At 30.9% G+C, this 23845-nt stretch overlaps 1 protein-coding gene and 2 pseudogenes across 11 annotated transcripts; 2 read left to right on the plus strand and 1 right to left on the minus strand.

Annotated features, from left to right (window-relative positions):
* Window positions 1-2505: 2505 nt before the first annotated feature.
* LOC107963210 (metal transporter Nramp5-like) lies at window positions 2506-6619 on the minus strand (annotated as a pseudogene).
* Window positions 6620-8824: 2205 nt separating this feature from the next.
* Window positions 8825-21376, plus strand: LOC107962364 (protein PSK SIMULATOR 3). 11 transcript variants are annotated; one of them, XM_041096130.1, is made up of 7 exons: window positions 8849-8926; window positions 9029-9107; window positions 9289-9393; window positions 9492-9876; window positions 10403-10500; window positions 10854-10923; window positions 11355-11629. In XM_041096130.1, the coding sequence occupies exons 4-7, from the start codon at window positions 9858-9860 to the stop codon at window positions 11558-11560; spliced, it is 393 nt and encodes a 130-aa protein (XP_040952064.1). In that variant the 5' UTR covers window positions 8849-8926; window positions 9029-9107; window positions 9289-9393; window positions 9492-9857; the 3' UTR covers window positions 11561-11629. The 11 variants fall into 11 exon arrangements, 5 of the variants coding, with proteins under 5 accessions (XP_040952065.1, XP_040952067.1, XP_016754201.1 ...); XM_041096131.1 differs by lacking the exon at window positions 11355-11629 and adding an exon at window positions 21022-21376 and having other exon boundaries at window positions 8825-9107; XM_041096133.1 differs by lacking the exon at window positions 11355-11629 and adding an exon at window positions 21012-21376 and having other exon boundaries at window positions 8826-9107.
* On the plus strand, window positions 21226-22560 carry LOC107962362 (metal transporter Nramp5-like; annotated as a pseudogene).
* Window positions 22561-23845: the final 1285 nt, after the last annotated feature.

Raw genomic sequence — 23845 nt, forward strand, 5'->3', positions numbered from 1 at the left:
AAAGAGTGTACAAACAACATGGATTGTGGCTTTTCATTTGTCCCTCCAACCTGTCTTGTCTTGTCTTGCTAACATTATTTTTTTTAGGTTTCTAAACCCTCACCCTTGGCTTAGGGTGTTTTTTCCTCCCTCTTTTATGTATGGTCATAATGATTTCTGCCAAAGAAATGAAAATAAAAACAGTAATGTTAGACATAGATGTCTATATTGATATATATTATATATATATATATATATATAAAACTTTTTAATCAAGATTTGTTAGGATGAATAGTGATATTTTTTTATAGTATGTGAAAAAGAATACTTCTTTGAAGTTTATGATTTTTTTTCCTAATTGAACTAGTAGTGCAGTAAAACTAAGACTTTAGTTAGTAGAGTGGAAAAAAAATTAGAAAGATGAAAAACCGAAAGGGGTAGAAAATTAGAAGGATGAGAAATATAATTTTTCCTTCCACAAGTGTGATTGACAGTGGAGATGTAATATTTTTTTTCATTTATTGCTTGGTAGAGTTAAAAAATAGGAAAAAAATATTTAAAAAATGCATACTTTTGAACTAACATGCACATCGTTCCTATTTTCTCTCCTCTCATCTTTTCAATTTGTAAATCTTAAAGTTTCATCTTTAGATAACTTTTTCTCTTCCCTTGATAAAAAAAAGGATAAAATAAAATAAAAATTTTTATTATCATGGAAAGTAGTCTTTAATATTTTTTTTCTTAAAAGAGTTTATAAATACAACTAAATACAAAGCACAACTAATTTAAAAATCGAAATATATTCGGATAAAGTCAACATATGATAGAAGTTAAACTTAGAATATTAAAAAAAAAAAGAAACTTCACATAGTATTTATACATAGTGGAACTTGAATCGAGATATTCAAAATTCTATAACATTAACCTTTTAGTGTTGTTTAAACTGAATCAGATCGATCAATTGAATTGAGAATTGACCAATATACCAATTTGGGATATAATGGTTGAACCAATTACTGATCAAACCACTCCAATTCGGCAAAAAAGAAGAAAAAGGCAAACAAAAAAATTGATGGTTGAACAGGTTTTATAAATTTTTATAATATATATTAAATTTTTATGAATTTTTAATTAACTTAATCACGAGTCCAATTATTAAAACATTAACATTTGCCAACAATACCCTGTATTGCCAATAATCTTCATTGCTATTGTCTATGATAGCGAGAAAATACATGTCAAATTTTACAATCTAATTTTATCTAATTACATCCTTAATTAGACTAGCATCTAATGTTACATGTGTTGTAAGCAATTTTACGTATTTAATATTTAAATAATTTTTAAAATATTATATTTTTAGTTGCAGTAATTAGTGTAAAATAATATTTTATTTTAATCCTTAAATATAATTAAAATATATTAACTTAACAATTCAAATATTTTAATAGAAATTTTCAAATAATAATTAAAGTTTTAACATATTCAACATACAATATAATTTTTTTTGGACAAACATACAATATAGTTTTACTTTATGTAATTAAAACAACTAACATTATTCAAAATAATAACTAATTAACATAATTAAATTTAATATTAATTAATGGATAGTTAATATGCTTAGAATTCTAATAACTCTTTTTAACTAATAATTGTAATTTAAATTTTAATTATTTTTAAATGTGTAATTATCACAACTTCTATTAAATTCTAATTATTTTTAAACAAATAATTTTAAATTAAATATTATAATTATTTTTATATGTAAAATTAATAATATGATGAAAAATAAAGGGTATTCTCGTTAGTTCAAAAGCTTTTCCAAACTCATGCTTATATATATTATAGATTAAGAAATAATGAAGGTTAAAATTTTCTATTAGTCCTTGTACCTTGTGAGAGTTACGAATTTAGTCTATATACTTTAATTTGATCAAATTAAGTCTTTATATGTTTCGAATCAGCCAATTTTAGTCATTGTACATTTTGAATCTGAAAATTTTAGTTCTGACCCAAATGATAGTAATTAAATCAGTATGATTAAATTATGCCATTAGTCTTATACTATACATAAAGTTATAGATTTAGTCCATGTTCTCCAGTATATTCATTCTCAGTCTTTATACTTTTTAAAATTTGAAATTCTAGTCTTGACACAAACTATAGTCAGTAAATCCATTAATTGGCTTTTTTGTGTGTGAATAATATATAGAAATAGCAAGCTGACATGACACTGTACATATGATAATATATTTGTCGCATACGAATTTGGAAATAACATAACTTAATGAATTTAACAGCTACCTTTTGGTAAAAAAAAAACTTCAAAATTCAAAAAGTACAAAGACTACAAATGACCAAATTAAAATACTAAGACTGGATCTATAATTTACACATGATAGAGGGAGTAACAATAGAATTTAACCAATAATTAATGAGTGAATTTTGTCAATTAACCAATTCCAATCTTGTGATCAGAGTAACAATTTTGACAGACAAGTTTGGTCAACCTAAAGGATTTGCCTAGGTATCTACTGCTTCATCTGTTTGGGGCTCCACATATGTAACAACAATGTCTTTTCTGCATGTTAGATAGATGACCGCAATAATGTAAATCGCCATTAAAGGAAGCACAATGATTCCAATGAATACATTCTCTAATTTTGGTACCATTATGAACCAACCAGTCTACAAACGATGCTATTAAATAATACACGTTGATGCCAATGATTCCAATGCCTAAAATCCATGAAATCACAATTACCTGCGATGCGATAAAGATATAATTATCAGCTAAGAACATAAATAGGAAAAAAATAAAAGAAAGTAATTGAGAGAAATAACCGTAAAAGTACCATAGAGACTTCAATATTAAGAGTTAGATTGTATTTTGCCTCATCAAAGAGTTGGTCCCTTTTGTTAAAAATTTAATCCATTTTTACTATTAAAAATTGGCATGGTTAACGAAATAACCTGACAATGACACGTGGTTGGTCATGTGTAACTCATACTGACGTATAGGGACCAGTTTTTAACCATAGAAATGGATGAAAATTTTAACAAAATGAAATTTTGCTCTATGATCTAATATATAGAGACTAATTCACTAATTTTTTAGTAGATAAGGAAAAATACAATCTGGCTCTTATCTGGCTCTTAATATAGAGACCTCTATTGTACTTTTACCGAAAAATAACTCACAATTACAGAGCTCTTCTAGGTTCCCATCTTGGTTGAGCTGCTACTAAATTTAAGGAGTGGGATTAGAGCAAATGGTAGCTCAAATGAAAGAATCATCTGCAAAATCCATTATTAAATTTACAAGAAGTTTTAGCTTAAAATATATATATATTGATAAAATAATTCGTTGATGAACTCAAAAATTAAAAGTGCTCATGCGTTGGGCCTATGCAATGCATTTAGACTATTTTTTTGAGTTCGGTCCGAAATTTAAACTTGGGCCCGATCAGCCAGTCTATATTTGATTTTTTAGATTAATTTTTATTTAAAATTAAAATATTTGAAAAATATAATACACCAAATGCGCTAAAAAATGCTATAATAAAATTTTTTCTAACACATTAAAAAGTATTTATATTAAAAAATATCATCATAAATATAATGAATGTTTTATTATTTTAAAAAACACAAATAAATATAATAAATTTTATATTTTGGGTTGAATTATTTAGGTAAGTAAGTTTCTTTTAGGTCATGGGCAATAGGTTTAATTGTTATCAGATTAGTTATTTAATATAATTATATATAATTATTATTTATCTTATATAATTAATATAATATTATTTTATAACATAATATTCGAACCGGGCCAAGCTTGGGCCAAAAAACCTTGTCCAAGGCCTGACCTATATAGAAAATGGGCCTTAAATTTTAACCAAGTCCATTTTTTAGGCCTCGTATTTCGTCCAAACTGTCCTATTTTTTAGGCAGGCCTTCGGACCTAAGTAGGTGACCTAGCCCATGAGCAGGTTTACCATGAATTTAACAAGTTAGGATTCGAATCCGTTATTTATAATCCCTTTGTTATTCTGGGGTTAGCGGTATGCTTTGTAAAAAAATCAATCTTAGATATATTCTAACCGATGCAATGATGATTAGTCGACCGGCCCCTTGAGATCCACCAATGATGGACACAATGAGACTAGGTGTAATCGCAATGCACCTAGTCATTATATTCCTTACCCATTTCTTCATATGAAGATTCAAGAAACCCTGAAAAGAAACAAACATCATATGATAAAGTAAATTATTTGTCATTAGATTAATGATTAATTAACACAACATTTAAAAAAAGGGTTTAATTTGCAAAACCTGCACGATAAATTGTCCTGCATAAGTCCCTGTAATGGTAGAGCTTTGCCCTGATGCTAAAAGGGCAACAGCATAAAGGGCTTTGCTAGATTTCCCCAACACATTCTACAATATTGGCCAAAAAACAGTTTCTTACGTTCAATTTTGGTTTGCTAATGAAAAGTTTTAGTATGTTTAATTAGTAATTTCGAACCTGGAGAAGGAAAGAAGCTGAGTTGAGATTAAGATCGTTGCAACGTTTCTGGTTAGCACTGGAAATATTATCAGCTGTGCAGACCGCATAGACACTGAGACAACCACCACGTTGATTAAAAACGCCACAAACAAGGCAATGCCACTCTCTATTAGAAAATATCTATAGGCATCCTGACCAAATCAATGAAAGCAACCTTAACTTAGCATGCATTAACAAACCAGAACTATAGCATTACACTTTCAATGATGATATTGTTTACTTTGGCTTACATTAACACCTCGAGCAGAGCTTGGTACTTTTCTGCTGAGCACAAGAGCTGAGTGAAGGAAGATATTGTGCCTGTAATTCACACTATTTTTTTTGTAGTTAGAATTAATTAAGAGCTTTATTGAAATGTGATTCGATGAGATTTGATCCCGCTCTTATAAAGTCAGGTTTCCAAGATTTTATGAAAGTTTATTAGTGGCTCATGTGAAGTGCACATGAAAATCTTCTAAGGAACCTTTCTATGGGAAAGATTTTCAAAAGAAATTATATAACAATATATGTAGGGGTGAGCAAAACTCGATTCAATTCGGAAACAAAATTGAATTTCGAATTAATCGAATTGAGTTATTCGAGTCAACTCAAATAACTAATTCGAGTTTCAAGTTCAAGTCGGGTTGAATTTTACAATTCGAATAATTCAAATAACAAATTGGTATATATACTCTTTTGGTCCCTATCAATTTTGAAAATGAACAAATTGATATCTCTCTCAACAAAATTTATAAAAAAATTCAAAATATTTATAAAAATTTTAAAAGTAAAGTAGAAAGTGATTGATGTTATAATGTTCATCTTATGGCATAACAAGGGCACCCAAGAGGGCAATGGCGTCGCCGGTGGCTCCTTGGCCATTAAGTATAGGAAAAAACATGCCTTTAACCACACCTGATGCTGGTGGCTTTACGTAACTCATTTCCCTAAAGAAACATCCCACCATTACAAACACCAGCACCGCTATCAACATTTCCAGCTTCCTCACCTTTTCATTATATACGTCATATTCAACAAAACAAGATCATTAGCAAATATTAACCTTCTCTAATTTAACATTTACATATACAGACACAAATTAATTACCCCATATCTCTACAGGCCAAAGAGGAGAAGAGTGCTTAAACCCGTCAATGAAACTCTAACCCATACTGGGATGTTAAACAGTATATTCAATCCAAAGGTTGTACCAATCACTGCCACATATATATAAATGCATCATATATCTTGTTTTTAGTACTTGGTTTTTGAACTATTTACTCGTGATGTAAATGATGACTTAAATAACAAGAAACCTTCAGGTATATCAGCAGCTATGACAGCAATCTCTGCTAGTATCCATAAGCAATATTTCACCATTCTTGGGTACTCAGCCTTACACTTTTCTGATAAGTGTTTGCCTGAAAAGTTAAATAAAGCTAAATTATAACATCAGAAATGGAGATTTTGTTAATTATTAGTATAAAATATGTATATAATCAACTACCAGTGCTGACTCCAAGATTTGCAGCAAGAGATTGGATTATGAGAGTAAAGACTAATCCGATTAAAACCACCCACAGCAGCTGATGATTGCAAAGGTTTCATGCTGTTGCATTTAAGAATATTATAAATATAAAGGCTTTATCTTGAACTTAAGTATTACCTCATATCCATGGCTGGCTCCTGCTTGTAAATCAGTTTCCACTGTGACATGACGTCAATCAAATTATGATCAAATAAGAAAACATTAAAATCAAAGGAGAAAGAGTGGTAATGGCTTATAGTTTCTAGGATCAAGATATGCTAATGAAACAAGGAAACCAAGACCTATAAATGACAAAAAATTTCTCCATCCAGATTTCTAAAAAAAAATCCCATAGAAACATCAATCACAAACCAAATAAACAGCCTCTTATATATATAAAGAAATGGAACCTGATCATGATTGGGGTCACTGTTGTTATTAGAGGAGGATTCTAGGGGGGTGTCGGGCTCCACATTGAGAGAAGCTATGGGGTTGCTTCCTCCACCAATTGATCAAGGAATTACTGCAACATCGCCTCCTTGCTGTTCCTGCAAACTTTCCATATCTCTCTTTTCGTTTTAAGTTCACTGATTACTATATAGTTGCAGTGAGACACATGTTGAAGAAACTGAAACACTGCATTTATAGTGCAATATGTACCAACTTATCCAATATTTTGAGGGTTTGTTTTTTAAAATTATGATTAAATTGATATAATATGTAAAAGTTGAGGGTCAAACTTGTTATTATATCGATTTTTAACTGTCACATCAACTTGCTATTTGTGATTTTAACAAGAGTGATCAAAATAATCAAATTATATAATGTGAGTGTTTAAATTATATAAATTAATCAAAGTAAAAGTTTTTATGCATTGCACAGGTCAATTAGTTGTTTAACAAAGTTGTATAATTTTTAATTTTATTTTATTTTGGACCTCTTGCAAAGAAAGATACTATTGGATAACACCGTGAATATTTATTCATATTGGATAAGGTTATTTATTTACTTTTTTAATTTTATTTGAATATTTATCTAATTAAGATTTTGAAAATAATGTGTTTTTTTTGGGACACCAATACAGTTGAGCTCAGCTCCACATACATTTTGAAATTTCATTTTGGATTTTATTTTAGGTATATTGTTTATGTTTTTATTAATTTGGTCCGTATCCTTTGAGTTAAATTTGGTTATTAATATTAAAAAAAGTAGTTAAACTATTCTTTTGCTAAAATATTGACTAAAATATTAATTTTCTAATGATATGGTGTGGCAATCTGCGTGTGGGGGCGAAGCCAGAATAATATTTTAGGGGGGCCCGAATGAAATTTTAATTTTTATAGTCTATATCTTTATAATTTTTAAAAGATTAAATCAAATTTTTATAATTTTAGGGGGGACAAAGTGTAATTTTACCTTTACTTAATTAAAATTTTGAAAAAAATTAGAGGGCCTAAATGGTAATTTTTCATTTTAGGGGGCCGAGGCCCATGCCAACCCCCCTAAAATCGCCTCTGTCTGCATGATTGTCCACGTATATTTTATTTAGACATGGAACTATTTGTCAAAAAATTTAAAATTTATGAAAATATTAAAAAAAGACTCAAAATTTAAAAATAAATATAAAAAATTACATGAAGTACATGTGAGCTGCCATATTTAAAAATTTAACATCTTAGTCAATATTTCATTTAAAAAAGCAATTAAGCTCTTTTTAAAAGGTTGTTAGTCAAATTTAATTAAAAATCAAAATAATGACCAAATTAGCAAACGATGTAAACTTTATGTAACAACCATATACCCGGTCCAATCGTACATACCCGATATAAGACTATTACATTTGGTGTCAAAACTGTTATGGCTAGATACTGTTTAATTAAAACACATGTACATAGTATTTTAACTTACCAACCATATTTGCAAACATACTTATAGTTTGACTAATTCATTTCATATATACCAAAATACTTCAAGTAATTCAAAATAGATAGAATTTCAAGAGTTTACATTTTAGTCCCTAATACATGGGAACCATTTGAACTGCCTATGTGCATGTCATTTTAATTTAAAATATGTTACTTACTTTTGAAGCTCTTGAGGATGTGATGAGATGAGAGATCCTCCAACCCGAAAAATTATCTAAAAAAACTATCCCATCTTTACTTTTAAATATCACCTTTCACTTACAAAGAAAAATTATCAATCTTTTTAACTTTAAAAAAAAAATCTAACTTTATCCAAATGTTATTTTTATGAAACAAAAATACTTCAAAACATTTTTAATTAAAATTTCATAAAAAAGTTTAAGGATTTGAGGTTTTTATATAAATAACACAAAAATAATAAAAATTATGAAAATAGCATGACTTACAAATTAATTATCAAAATGACATGTTTTGTATAATATTTTGCATTGTTGTATATGGAGTATACGAAACCAATAAAAAATATCTTAATTATTATATAATTATTAAATATATAATAAATTTAAATACACGAGTCTGTCTTTCATGTATTTTTCGAAACAAAATCTATGAGCAACACGACGAACCGGGTCAAGTATATTTTATTTATTTTATTATAAATTTTAATAATTATGTAATGGTTGAGGTAATTTTTTATTGGTATTGGATACTAATAATTTATATCTCATGCTATTTTCGTAAATTTTTTATTGTTTTTGAGTTATTTATATTAAAAAAAAGTCGGATATGAAAAAACCCATAAATAAATTGAAGTTTGACTATAAATTTGGATACTGGAGCAATGATTGACAGAAACATGTGAGGGAACAGGATGCATTTTCATCTTTTCACCATTGATAAGTTGTATGTTATGAGAAAGGGAGACCAAGATAATGAAGACTATATGTTATGGGGCTTTATATATATACTTCGATATTTTTGGTTGCATTCGACCAGCCAAACCCATCACATGTTTGGTTTGTGATTGGGATTTTTTTTTTTTTACAGAAACCTGGATGGAGAAAATTTTTGTCATTTATAGGCCCTGGTTTCCTTGTTTCATTAGCTTATCTTGATCCTGGAAACTGTAAGTCATTGCCACTCTTTCTCCTTTGATTTTATAGGCGGTGGTTTCCTAGTTTCATTAGGTTATCTCAACTCATCTTCTTTCCTTCTCCAAGTCCAAAATTACTAATTAAACATGCTAAAACTTTTTATTAGCAAACCAAAATTGAGGGTAAGAACCTGTGTTTTGGCCAATATTGCAGAATGTGTTGGGGAAATCTAGCAAAGCCCTTTATGCTGTTGCACTTTTAGCATCAGGGCAAAGCTCTACCATTACAGGGACTTATGCAGGACAATTTATCATGCAGGTTTTGCAAATTAAACCCTTTTTGAAATGTTGTGTTAATTAATCATTAATCTAATGACAATTAATTAGCTTTATCATATGATGTTTGTTTCTTTTCAGGGTTTCTTGAATCTTAAAATGAAGAAATGGGTGAGGAATATAATGACTAGGTGTATTATCATACGCATAGTCTCATTGTGTCCATCATTGGTGGATCTCTTGCCAATAAAGATACTGATTGGATAAACATTTTTAATTTTTGTAAAATGATCATTAAAGATGATATGCCATAAGATGAATGCTGCTGGAATAATATGCTGAAATGAGTTTGTGGTCATAGAAGAAAAGGCAATTAGAAGATAGTCATTCATAAATTAAGAACAAGCTAGGAGGATGATATTTTAGTCTTCTAGATAGGACTTTTGAAAAACAAAAGGAGTTCCCTTATTGATGCGGCACAATCTTGGACATGATTGAAAAAGCTACATGTCAATACAAGTAGAAGGTGGGTCAACCATGGTTTCCTCTGCTCTTTTCTTTTATTCCACTCAAAGCTAGCTTCCTTTGTTGTTGGGCTTTCTCATATCTTAGAACTAGCTTAAATTGACGAGGAGAGGCAATTAAAAAGATAGTCACTCGTTAACCGAGAACAAGATAAGAGACTGATGTTTTAGTCTTTTAGATAGGACTTTCAAAAAATAAAGGAGTTCCCTTACTGATGTTGCAAAATCATGGTTTTCTTTGCTCTTTATTTTTTTCCCTGAAAACTAGCTTCCTTTGTTGTTGGGACTTCTCAAAAGTGAGAACTGACATAATAAAGATGAAGAGAAGTTGAGAAAGAGAGATGAAGTAGTTAACCTCTAACTTGTTTGCAGGAATATATTAATATTTGGATTTGGAATTTTTTGTAGTAACAATAACATTCAGCTTGGGAGAAGTTGTGTAGAACTCGGGAGAAGCTTGTATAGGGTTGGAAGTGTTTCTCTGCTAACTACTAAATATTCAGCTTGTAATTTTTCTGTGATATGCAGGTGACAGCCTTGCTATCTTGAAGGCTGATCTGAAAAGCCAAAGAAAGCAAGTAAGAAATTTAAAGAAAAAGTCACTTTGGTCCAGAAGTTTGGAAGAGGTAGATGCAGTTTACTTCTTCCATATATCCTCTTATAACAAATACTTCTTCCTATTAGAAAAGCAGAACACTGAAAACAGAGAATGGAAAGAATTTCTGTAAAAGAAAACAGAAAGAAATTCACTTATTGAAGAATTCTGAGCCACTATCCTATTTTAATGCTTAGAATATGACAAATTACTAGAAATCAGGTAGCAAGAAATCAGGAAATGATCCCTAAACAAACTCCTACAAATCTGGAATTGATGAGCTGTCAACAAAAACACTATTGCCTAATTAGTTAGTTTACTGAAATGTACAGTCGACCAAAATGTGATGTTGCTACTTGTTCAGACTATAATTTTTGGTTGCAGGTCATGGAGAAACTTGTTGATATTGTCCATTACTTAATCTTGGAGATCCATTGTGCCTTTGGTAGTAATGGTATGTACTCATTCAATTAATATTCCTATTTTTTAAGTTTTGAATATTCAAGTCATGCAAGAGCATGATTGATACCACTTAGTTCGGCGATCTCAAAGTGATAAGGTGCAGTGCAAATCAAGCAGAGCACCTTAGTTGCTTATCTTTTGTGCCTAGGCACATCTTTCATTCAAGGCAATAGGTGACCAAAAAGCATGCCCAACTTCTGTGTCCTTTGGTTTCTTTATCTTTTAATTTCTTTCATTAGCTTCTCTTTCAATAGTTACAAACAAAAGAAAAAAAATTCTGGCCATTTACAAGAATAAAAGGTTGAGTAATATACCTGATGCAGAAGAAGGAATTGAAAGAAACTTTTACTTTTAAGCTTATCAGACATGATACGTATGATTTCTTACTTCAATGATTTTTTCCCCTTCATTGGAATTTTATAGAGTATCAAAAATCACCTGAAGGATCTGAGAGCGGTCACCAAAGATTGGGGCCTGCTGGCCTTGCTTTGCACTATGCAAATATAATTATGCAAGTTGATACTCTTGTTTGCCTTCTCTGTTTTTTTTTTCTCTTGCATGTTTATGTGTTTGGCTTTGATTCTTCCATGTTCCTTTTATTTTTATATTCTAAATTTTGCCGAAGATAAGTAATTGAAACTATACCCTATGTGTATGCTACATCTGACATGTCATGCATTCTAATATTGCCTTTAATTATACAGACCACAGGTAAAAAGAAAACAAGCACTAAGCGTTAGAGAGATACAAACATGCATGTGCATGTTTACATACACATGCATGTGTGAGCATGCTTGCCTGCTATTGTACGAGGATAAATAAGTATGCATGGGAAATGTGTCTTATCCTAATTGACTTATAGAATGGTTGTCCTTTTTCTAATAGTTTTAGTAAATACAACAAAACATCAAATTCAATAAAAATAAATGAGCAGCTTGTTCTTCTGCTTGCTTTTATCTTTAGTCACTTGAATGTTTCATTCAAAGTCTGGCTAGTGCCCTGCTTGACTTGGGTATCAATGGGATTACATTAATAGTTTTATTAAATATATGTAAAAACAGCTTTTCCGGAAAATATTTTCAGGAAATCTGCCAATCAACAGAAAATATTTTATTCAGATTCGTCCAAACACTAAAAAAGTAAATCGTTTTCCATAAATCATTTTTCTGGCAAACAAACGGAGCCTTATACAACTTTGTTAAACAACTAATTGACCTGTGCAATGCATAAAAACTTTTACTTTGATTAATTTATATAATTTAAAGGGTAAATTACTATAGTCACTCAGTTGTAAAAAAAAATCATTTTAGGCACCTAAAATAAAAAAAAAGTTTATAATTTAAATACTCACGTTATATAGTTCGATTATTTTGATCACTCTTGTTAAAATCACAAATAGCAAGTTGATGTGAGAGTTAAAAAAAATCGATATAATAACAAGTTTGACCCTCAACTTTTACATATTATATCAATTTAATCATAATTTTAAAAAACTAACCCTCAAACTTTACAAATATTCTCAATTTGATGATACTAATTCTAAAAATTTCAACGAATTAAATATATAAAAATACATAAATATTTTTCAAAAAATATACTAATAAATTTAAAATATACATGAATAAAAATAATATTGTTGACAAAAAATATTAATATATAAAAATAAATAAATATTTTCACAAAATATAATAATAAATTTAAATTTTTATATTAATATTAAATAAAATGAAAATCCCCCGCCTCATTCCTCTCCCTCTCCCCCTTAGTTTTCTCCACAAATTAAGATTTCTACTTAGTTTCAACTATGATAGTATCATCATCTAATTGACCTGTGCAATGCATACAAACTTTTACTTTGATTAATTTATATAATTTAAACACTCACGTTATATAATTTGATTATTTTGATCACTCTTGTTAAAATCACAAATAGCAAGTTGATGTGACAGTTAAAAAAATTAGTATAATAACAAGTTTGACCCTCAACTTTTCCATATTATATCAATTTAATCATAATTTAAAAAAAAACTAACCCTCAATATTTTATACATAATCTTAATTTGATGATACTAATTCTAGAAAAATTCAAAGAAACACATAAAAATACATAAATATTTTTGAAAAAATATATTAATAAATTTAAAATATATATGAATAAAAATAATATTGTTGACAAGAAATATTAATATATAAATTTTAAAAATATATAAAAATAAATGAATATTTTCAAATTTTTATATTAATATTAACATTAAATAAAATAAAAATCTCCCGCCTCATTCCTCTCCCTCTCCCCCTCAGTTTTCTCAACAAATTAAGATTTCTACCCAGTTTCAACTGTGATAGTATCATCATCTAACACGAAAGACAGCAAGCAAATTTTTAAATTCCCATAAAAGACTTGATTCATCTTAACAATAAAAAGTTTTGGTCACATTCAACAAATACTTAGCTACATTTTTTTTCTTAATTCATAATACCTTACATAAAATTTTGGTTTCTATGAAGTTGTCCTAAAATGATCTTCCAAACAACTTCCTCCGAGGTTGTAGTCTTTTAGGTATAAGATTTTGTTTTTCAGAGGTCAATCTGTTACAGGGGATAACAATGGTTTATTGGTTTATTCAATAGGTTTACCTTTCAGATTTATTGAAACAATTAGCAACCAACTTTTACTCTTTGGTAGTCAAACAATATTGGATAAGTTGTTACATATTGCACTATAAATGCAGTGTTTCAGTTTCTTCAACGTGTCTCACTGCAACTATACAGTAATCAGTGAACTTAAAAAGAAAAGAGAGATATGGAAAGTTTGCCGGAACAGCAAGGAGGCGATGTTGCAGTAATTCCTCGATCAATTGGTGGAGGAATCAATTGGTAGAAACCATAACGATTTTTTAATAATTTTATTAAAAAATCGTTATGATTTTTTAAGCTATGGGGTTGCTTCCTCCACCAATTGGTTGAGGAATTACTGCAACATCGCCTCCTTGATGTTCCTGCAAACTTTCCATATATCTTTTTTCTTTTTAAGTTCACTAATTACTGTATAGTTATAGTGAGACACATGTTGAAGAAACTGAAACACTACATTTATAGTGCAATATGTACCAACTTATCCAATATTTGACTACCAAAGAGTAAAAGTTGGTTGCTGATTGTTTCAATAAATCTGCGACTTATGTGGGCTGTCATGTTTAAAAATTTAACATCTTTATCAATATTTTCATTAAAAAAAGCAATTAAGCTCTTTTAAAAAGGTTGTTGGTCAAATTTAATTAAAAAACAAAATAAGGACCAAATTAGCAAACGATGTAAACTTTAAAAGCTAAATTTATCATTTGTCACATTATATTTTTATTATATTCTATGATATTTCGGTTTCACAACAAATAGATGAAAAAGAGTAAATCAAGGAAACTTTTTGTAGCCAAACCGTGTAGGGAAAAAGCTTTGGTTGTTTTGCATGGATGCATGCATACATGCGTGCCCTTAAATCCCTCCAAAATTGTCTTATAATTTCAAGAAAATGCCCAATGCATGAATTTAATATAAGAAAAAAAATTATAACTTGTTATTATATCAATTTTTAAAATTATTATTAAATTGATATAAAAGTTGAGGGTCAAACTTGTTATTATATTTATTTTTTAACTGTCACATCAACTTACTATTTGTGGTTTTAACAAGAGTGATCAAAATAATCAAACTATAGAACGTGAATGTTTAAAATTATGATTAAATTGATATAATATGTAAAAGTTAAGGGTCAACGCGATAATTGAGAATGGAGGAAAGAGAACCAAAACCAATGTTGCAGAAGTAAAAACCCCCACTGAAATGGGTTTTGAAACAAATTATAAACATGGGGTTAATCATTTAGAATTCGAAGGAGATACCAAAAGGGATGAGGAGCTACTGTGAGTTCTACGTTGAAAAAGGTCATGAAATCCAGGAGTGCGCTGAATTCAAAGCTTTGGTGCAGAGCCTAATGGATATTAAAGAGTTGGAATTCCTTGAAGAAGTCAAAGGCCCGGAAGGAATGTTAGGGAATTTGAATGTTAATGCCGTATTCGAAGAGGGAGCTGGGGAAAAGAATTTATCAGGCAGTTGCCTTTACACACTTGGAGTGTTTTGAACAATGGGACTGTGGAAAAGATCCCTGGATTTTTTAGACCTGATTAGGAGTAATGTCCAAAACACGCTTATTGCTCCAAGCCTAGGAGTAATAAGAATCCTTTGGTGAGATAGGCTTATGTCCAACATCTTTATTTCAACAAAATGCATATTTGTTTCTCACTTCGAGCAAATATTCCTTTATTATTTACATTTCATTTATAATCATACTATACAGATAAATATTCTTAGTTTCTTTTGATCTTCCTTTGTCCCTATAACAAGTCTCCAGATATCAATGATATGAGCGACACTGCTATTGGCTCAGAACCTCCTTTTGAGCAAGATATGTGCCTAGAGGAACCTCAGGACTTTGAAGATGACCGAGACTGTAGCTTATCTCCTGATTTGTTAAGGATGGTAGAGAAAGATGAGAAACAGATCCTACCTTACAAAGAATCAATGGAATCCATGACTTTTCTTTATGTGGGGCATGGATGTCATTGGGCCGATCTCGCTAAAAGCTTCTGGCAGGCATCGATTCATCTTTATAGTCGTCAATTACTTCACTAAGTGGGTGCAAGATGCTTCATATGCCAATGTCACAAAGTCGATAGTTAGTGAATTCTTGAAAAAAGAAATCATATGTCGGTATAGAATGCCAAAAAGGATCATATTTGACAATGCACTAACAACAGCGCGATATAAGAAGTTTGCAGTCTTTTCAAGATTAACACCATATCACCCCAAAATGAACGGTACAGTGGAGGCAAAGAAAACCTCTACCGGGGCAACGCCTTTCTCTTTGGCTTATCGCAGTTTTGCCCATTGAAGTCGATATTCTTTCTCTTCAAGTTTTTTTGGATCCAATCTCAATTGAAGAAAAAAGTTTAAAGTTATCAGTCATGGTCAAATGTACCAAAAACAATTGATGCAAGCTCACCAAAAAGGTTCGCCCCAGAGAATTCCATTAGGGGGACCTGGTATCGAAGAAGATCCTTCCCATACAAAAAGACTTCAAAAGAAAGTGGATGCTAAATCGGGAAAGACCTTATGTGGAAGGCCTTTATCTAAAAAAGTATTAATATTGACTAGGAGTGATAACAAGGGATTGTCTAATCCTATGAGTTCAAATTCAATCAAAATATATTTCAAAAAAAAGAAGAAAAAGAAAAAGGAGAGGCCAAAGTAAAAACCCGCAAAGGGTGCTTTGAGACCAAAGGGGTTTTAAACTAAAAACCCAGGAATGGGCAATTCAAATTTTTTATTAAAGGTGGGGCATGTGGTAGTCCTGTCCTCTCCGAATTAACAAGAAGGAGGGATGTTACATCTTGGGGCATCAACAAAGTCTTCTAGGACTTCTAAACACGTATCGAGTTCAAAGGGTCATCGAGAAGTTTTATGCAGAGAAGCTCATGCTACGATATCTGGGCACCTATTTTCATCATATTCATTTCGTATCTTAGCAAAATTTGCTATCTTGATTAATTTATTCATTTCGAGCTTTGCTCTCAATAAAATTTCATCTTGTCCATTATGATAATCTTTTTTAAGCTTTTTTCATTGAAATAACGATTAATGGACTAATAATATTCAAGCAAAAGGAGTTCTGCATATTACTCTAAAAGCTTCTAAATAGTACGAGGACTTGAAACAGGACTATTATTTAGAACTAACCAAATTTAAGAATTGGAAACATTTGGGAAAGAATAGTCTAAATTGTGACTATTTCTTCAAGTATTCTGTCAAAGATACCAGTTTAGCAAAAAGGCAACGTAATACGTCAATGATAGAACCTTGATGAACAATGAATAATGACAACCTAAGTATTAAAAAGGGATCATTCTCAAAAAATGATAATTTGCATTCATGCAAATATCATTCATACACATCTAGTTAGGAGTATTTGATTCATTCTGACCAAGACATTCTAATCACTAAGTATAAATAGGTCCATGAAATGGATTCTACAAGTCATGTTACCTAGAGAATGGTGTAACAGGTCAATGAAGCCACTAATCCTATACTCCTGAAGTTGTAGTGGGATAGATTGAAGATCATAGCAAACTTTATCTCCTTGAAGTTGCAGTGGAGCAGGTTGAAGTTACAAGTCTTATTTCCCTAAAGCTGCAGTGGAGCAAACTGAAGATAACGAATCTTATTTCCCTGAAGTTGTAGTGGAACAGATTAAAGCTATAAATTGCAGATTTTATCTCTCTAAAGTTGCAATAGGGTAGTCATATCAAACTTTATCTCCCTGAAGTTGTAGCGAAGCAGGTTGAAGTTATAAGTCTTAACTCCCTGAAGTTGTAGTAGAGCAGACTGAAGATAGCGAATCTTATTTCCCTAAAGTTGCAGTGGAACAGATTAAAGCTATAAATTAAATATCTTATCTTTCTAAAGTTGCAGTAGAGCAGATCATAGCAAACCTTATCTCCCTTAAGTTGTAGTGGAATAGTGGAACATATTAAAAATAGCAAATCTTATCTCTCTGAAGTTGTAGTAGAGCAGATTAAAGCTACAAATCATAAATCCTATACCTCTGAAGTTGCAGTAGGTTGGATCAAAGTTATCATGGTGAATTTTATCTCCCTGACGTTGTAGTGGAGCAGACCAAAACCACAAATCTCATCTCCCTGATGTTGTAGTGGAGCAGGTTGAAGATACTAATCTTATCTCCCTGAAGTTGCAGTGGACCAGATTAAAGCAACAAGTCCTATACCTCTGACGTTGCAGTGGGTTAGATTAAATCTACCATAGCAAGTCTTATCTCTTTGAAGTTGCAGTGGAATAGACTAAAGTTACAAGCTACAAATCTTATCTCCCTGAAGTTACAGCGGAGCAGATTGAAAATGACGAATATTATTTCCCTAAATTTGCATTGGAATAGATTTAAATTTCAAATTCTAATACCCCTGAAGTTGCAGTGGGTTGGAATGAGGTTACTTGAAGAAGAGAAGCACAAAAAAAATTCAAGATTTGGCAAGACAGGGCAAAATTGACCCTTTTTGAAGTCTTTGCTCCATTCCCATTACACGACAACGAGCAAAGAGGGGCAACTGTAAGAGGCCAATTTTGGCCTCGGCCCAAACCAAAATAAAACAAAAAAACCAAATCAAAATAAATAAAGGCCTAAACAAATATAAAAACCATAAAACCAATACCCAAACCTAATAACCAAAAAACCCTAATAGCCTACTAGCCCACTATCTTAACATTTTAGCAAAAAATAAACCCTAGCCCCTAACTTTCCTTAGTTGCCGCTCCTACCTGCCACCTAGGCCTGCCCTTGGCCACCGCACGCCTCCTCTACGCGTGTCTGACACCTGCAAAACCAAGGCAACACACAACAGAAGCCAACAAGTAGTAAAAACAATAGAGAAAAAGACAAAAAATAGAAACAGACACATTGTAGTTTGGTTATTTTTTTCCCGGAAGATTGAATACAAAAAAAAATCAAAGATTTGAACTTATAATTTTTTAAGAAGGTGATATTCATTTGATATTTCTATTTATTTTTACTTTTAAGTTTTATTATATTTATTCTTTTATTTTTACCTACGAAAATATAAAAAAGAAGAAGGAAAACCTCATTGGAATCATCCTATGGTCTCGTCGTCGGAGATCTCTTCTCCGTCATCGAAATCGGACCTAAAAGGGAGGGGGAGGGGCCTTTTCTTTCTATCTTTTGGGGGTTGGGAAGGCTTGGCCTTCAAATAGTTGAAAACGGGGCTAAAAAGCCCATTTTGTTCGTCGTTGGCCACTGGCCACGGTAGCGGTGCGGTGGATGGGTGGCGGTGCCCATGGTTGATCAAGGAGAGGATTGAGAGAGAAGGGGAAAGCTTTGAATTTTTTTTATAGAATGGCTGAATGAGTTCAATAATATATATTTTTGATTTAAATAAAGGCATGAAACGGTGTCGTTTTGAACCAGGGTCACCAGCGCCAAAACGACGTCGTTTAGCCTTGACCCGCGTGGGACCCGACCCGCTCTAGGGGGACCTACGTGTTTTTGTTCAATGGGATATTTACGCCCCTGGCCCTTTTGCATTCTTGTTCTTTTTAATTTAGTCCTTTTTCTTATTTATTTATTTTATATATTTGACCCCAGAAATTACGGCGCATTTCAATCGAGTTCCTGATCCACTGATGCTTTGAAAATGGACATGTGTCCAGGATTTTTTTTGCCCATTTGCTCCTCTGCCTTTTCTTTTTTTTATTTTAGTCCTCATTTGTTTATTTTGTCATAAATTTCACTTTTAAATTTCATTTTTATTATGATTTAGTCCCTAATTTGTTTAATTTCAACCTTTTTGCAAAATTGTTATTTATTTATTTATTTATTTTAAATCTTTTCATATATTACTTATTTTAAATTGTTTTATTATTACTTATTTTAAGTTTTTTTTTCATGTATTATTATTTTAAACTTATACATTATTCATTTTAAATTGTTTTATATAGTATTCATTTCAAACTGTTTTATTGTATACTATTTTAAACTAGTATATATATTAGTTATTTTAAATTGCTTTATATATTATTTATTTTAAACTGTTTTATATTTTATTTATCTTAAATTTTTTCATATGGTTTATTTTGAACCAATTTGTATATTATTTATTTTAAATTTTTTCATATATTATTTTTTAAAATTTTTATATTATTTACTTTAAATTGTTTCATTTATCATTTATTTTAAACCTTTTTATATTATTTACTTTAAATTTTTTTTACATATTATTTTGTTTTGTTTTCTTTGATTGTTAATATTGATATTGAAGTGACATGTGCTGTGTGATTATTGTCATTATGTGTATTATAATTCGTTTATTCGTATTTTCATGTTATTGTGATTCATTAGTATAACATTTTATTCGTAAATTATTATCCCATGTTGTATATTATCATTCCATCACATTTCATTAAAATCACTTCAAGGGTCGCGTTTAATTTTTTTTCCTTTATTTGTAATAGGTCATTTTATTATATTTCAACTAAATAGCACTTATCGTTTAGGTTTTGTAATCGCTTTTATTCAAAAAAAAGTAACTTTTAAAAATAAGGCAATGTTTCATGTTTTTTGGAAATTCGAGAAGTCGTACCCTAACTTATGGGGTTTCGATTTTCTCGTTAAATCTAAACAATCGAACATCCTTCTAAATTTAAAATACCTAAGTTTTAAATAAAAATCAAAGGCAAGCTTATTCTCGAGGGCTCAAATGCCGCATCCTAACTTACGGGATGTGGCATATTGTTATCGCGGGACAAGTGGGCCTTTGTTGCTTAATTCAAGCGTTTTTAAAATTAACATTAATAAAAAAGGGATTGTATTTCAAAATCTTTTTAAAATTTTAACTTTCGACGTTAAGATATTAAGTAATCAATTAGGTACCAATTTTGGGTGTATCGAGGGTGTTAATCCTTCCTCGTGCGTAACCGACTCTCGACCCCGTTTTCTGGATTTTGTAGACCAAAAATTATCGTTTTAGTAAATTTAAACTTTTATTAAAATGATTAAATTATGAGGTGATCTGATCACACCTAAATAAAAAGGATTGGTGGCGAATCCATTTTCGTTTTAAATAAACAGTCGACCCCTTTTCAAAAAAATAGTTTCGACAAATAAATTTAGCTTTTAAAGTTTACATCGTTTGCTAATTTGGTCCTTATTTTGTTTTTAATTAAATTTGACCAACAACCTTTTAAAAAGAGCTTAATTGCTTTTTTTAATGAAAATATTGACAAAAATGTTAAATTTTTAAACATGACAGCCCACATGAGTAGCAGATTTATTAAAACAATCAGCAACCAACTTTTACTCTTTGGTAGTCAAATATTGGATAAGTTAAGTACATATTGCACTATAAATGCAGTGTTTCAGTTTCTTCAACATGTGTCTCACTGTAACTATACAGTAATCAGTGAACTTAAAAAGAAAAGAATGATATGGAAAGTTTGCAGGAACATCAAGGAGGCGATGTTGCAGTAATACCTCAATCAATTGGCGGAGGAAGCAACCACATAGCTGCTCTCAATGTGGAGCCTAACACCACCCCCCAGAATCCTCCTCTAATAACAACAGTGACCCCAATCATGTTCAGGTTCCATTTCTTTATATATATATATATAGAGAGAGAGAGAGAGGTTGTTTATTTGGTTTGTAATTGATATTTCTATGGGATTTTTTTTAGAAACCTGGATAGAGAAATTTTTTGTCATTTATAGGCCCTGCTTTCCTTGTTTCATTAGCTTATCTTAAACCTGGAAACTGTAAGCCATTGTCACTCTTTCTCCTTTGATTTTAATGTTTTCTTATTTGATCATAATTTGATTGACGTCATGTCATAGTGGAAACTGATTTACAAGCAGGATCTAGCGATTGATATGAGGTAATACTTAAGTTCAAGATAAAGCCTTTATATTTATAATATTCTTAAATGCAACAGCATGAAACCTTCGCAACTTTTAGCTGTTGTGGGTGGTTTTGATCGGATTAGTCTTTACTCTTATAATCCAATCCCTTGCTGCAAATCTTGGAGTCAGCACTGGTAATCGATTATATACATATTTTATACTAATAATTAACAAAATCTCTATTTCTGATGTTATAATTTAGCTTTATTTAACTTTTCAGACAAACACTTATCAGAAAAGTGTAAGGCTGAGTACCCAAGAATGGTGAAATATTGCTTATGGATACTAGCAGGGATTGTTGTCATAGTTGCTGATATACCTGAAGGTTTCTTGTTATTTAAGTCATCATTTACATCATGAGTAAATAGTTCAAAAACCAAGTACTGAAAACAAGATATATGGTGCATTTATATATATGTGGCAGTGGTTGGTACAGCCTTTGGATTGAATATACTGTTTAACATCCCAGTATAGGTTAGAGTTTCATTGACGGGTTTAAGCACTCTTCTCCTCCTTGGCCTGCAGAGATATGGGGTAATTAATTTGTGTTTGTATATGTAAATGTTAAATTAAAGAAGGTTAATATTTGCTAATGGTCTTGTTTTGTTGAATATGACGTATATAATGAAAAGGTGAGGAAGCTGGAAATACTGATAGCGATGTTGGTGTTTGTAATGGCAGAATGTTTCTTCAGGGAAATGAGTTACGTAAAGCCACAAGCATTAGGTGTGGTTAAAGGCATGTTTGTTCCTAAACTTAATGGCCAAGGAGCCATCTGCGATGCCATTATCCTCTTGGGTGCGCTTGTTATGCCGTAAGATGGACATTATAACATCAATCACTTTTTACTTTACTTTCAAAATTTTTATAAATATTTTGATTTTTTTTATAATTTTTGTTGAGAGAGATATCAATTTGTTCATTTTCAAAATTGGTACGGGCCAAAAGAGTATTTATACCAATTTGTTATTCGAATTATTCGAATTATCAAATTCAACCCGACTTGAACTTGAAACCCGAATTAGTTATTTGAGTTGACTAGAATAATTCGATTCGATTAATTTAAAATTCAATTTTGTTTCCAAATTGAATCGAGTTTTACTCACCCCTATATATATTGTTATATAATTTCTTTTAAAAATCTTGCCCATAGAAAGGTTCCTTAGAAGATTTTCATGTGCACTTCACATGAGCCACTAATAAACTCTCATAAAATCTTAGAAACCTGATTTTATAATAGCAAGATCAAATCTCATCGAATCACATTTTAATAAAACTCTTAATCAATTCTAACTACAAAAAATGTGAATTACAGGCACAATATCTTCCTTCACTCAACTCTTGTGCTCAACAGAAAAGTACCAAACTCTGTTCGAGGTGTTAATGTAAGCCACAGTAAACAATATCATCATTGAAAGTGTAATGCTATAGTTCTAGTTTGTTAATGCATGCTAAGTTATGGTTGCTTTCATTGATTTGGTTAGGATGCCTGTAGATATTTTCTAATAGAGAGTGGCATCACCTTGTTTGTTGCGTTTTTAATCAATGTAGTGGTTGTCTCGGTGTCCGCCGCAGTTTGCACAGCTAACAATATTTCCAGTGCTAACCAGAAACGTTGCAACGATCTTAATCTCAACTCAACTTCTTTCCTTCTCTGGGTCTGAAACTACTTATTAAACATACTAAAACTTTTCACTAGCAAAGCAAAATTGAAGGTAAGAAATTGTGTTTTGGCCAATATTGCAGAATATGTTGGGGAAATCTAGCAAAGCCCTTTATGTCGTTGCCCTTTTAGCATCAGGGCAAAGCTCTACCATTACAGGGACTTCTGCAAGACAATTCATCATGCAAGTTTTGCAAATTAAACCCTTTTTTAAACGTTGTGCTAATTAATCATTAAGCTAATGACAAATAATTTACTTTATCATATGATGTTTGTTTCTTTTCAGGGTTTCTTGAATCTTCATATGAAGAAATGGGTGAGGAATATAATGACTAGGTGCATTGCCATTACACCTAGTCTCATTGTGTCCATCATTGGTGGATCTCAAGGGGTCGGTCGACTAATCATCATTGCATCAGTTAGAATATATGTAAGATCGATTTTTTTTTTGCAAAGCATATCGCTAACCCCAGAATAGAAAAGGTATTATAAATAACGGATTCGAATCCAAACTTGTTAAATTCATGGTAAACCTGTTTTTGAGCTAGGTCACCTGCTTAGGTCCGAAGGCCTGCCTGAAAAATAGGAGGGTTTGGACAAAATACGAGGCCTGAAAAATGGACTTGGTTAAAATTTAAGGCCCACAAAATCCATTACTAAATTTACAAGTAGTTTTAGCTTAAAATATATATATTGATAAAATAATTCGTTGATGAAC

The sequence above is a fragment of the Gossypium hirsutum genome, chromosome D06, assembly GCF_007990345.1.
Source record: "Gossypium hirsutum isolate 1008001.06 chromosome D06, Gossypium_hirsutum_v2.1, whole genome shotgun sequence".
NCBI lineage: Eukaryota > Viridiplantae > Streptophyta > Magnoliopsida > Malvales > Malvaceae > Gossypium > Gossypium hirsutum.

Bases quoted from the DNA above. Each gene is read 5' to 3' on its own strand.
- LOC107962364 (XM_016898712.2), top strand. The intron at 10,501-10,853 runs GTAGATGCAGTT...TTTTGGTTGCAG, and splicing joins GGTCCAGAAGTTTGGAAGAG to GTCATGGAGAAACTTGTTGA. The intron at 10,924-11,354 runs GTATGTACTCAT...GGAATTTTATAG, and splicing joins TTGTGCCTTTGGTAGTAATG to AGTATCAAAAATCACCTGAA.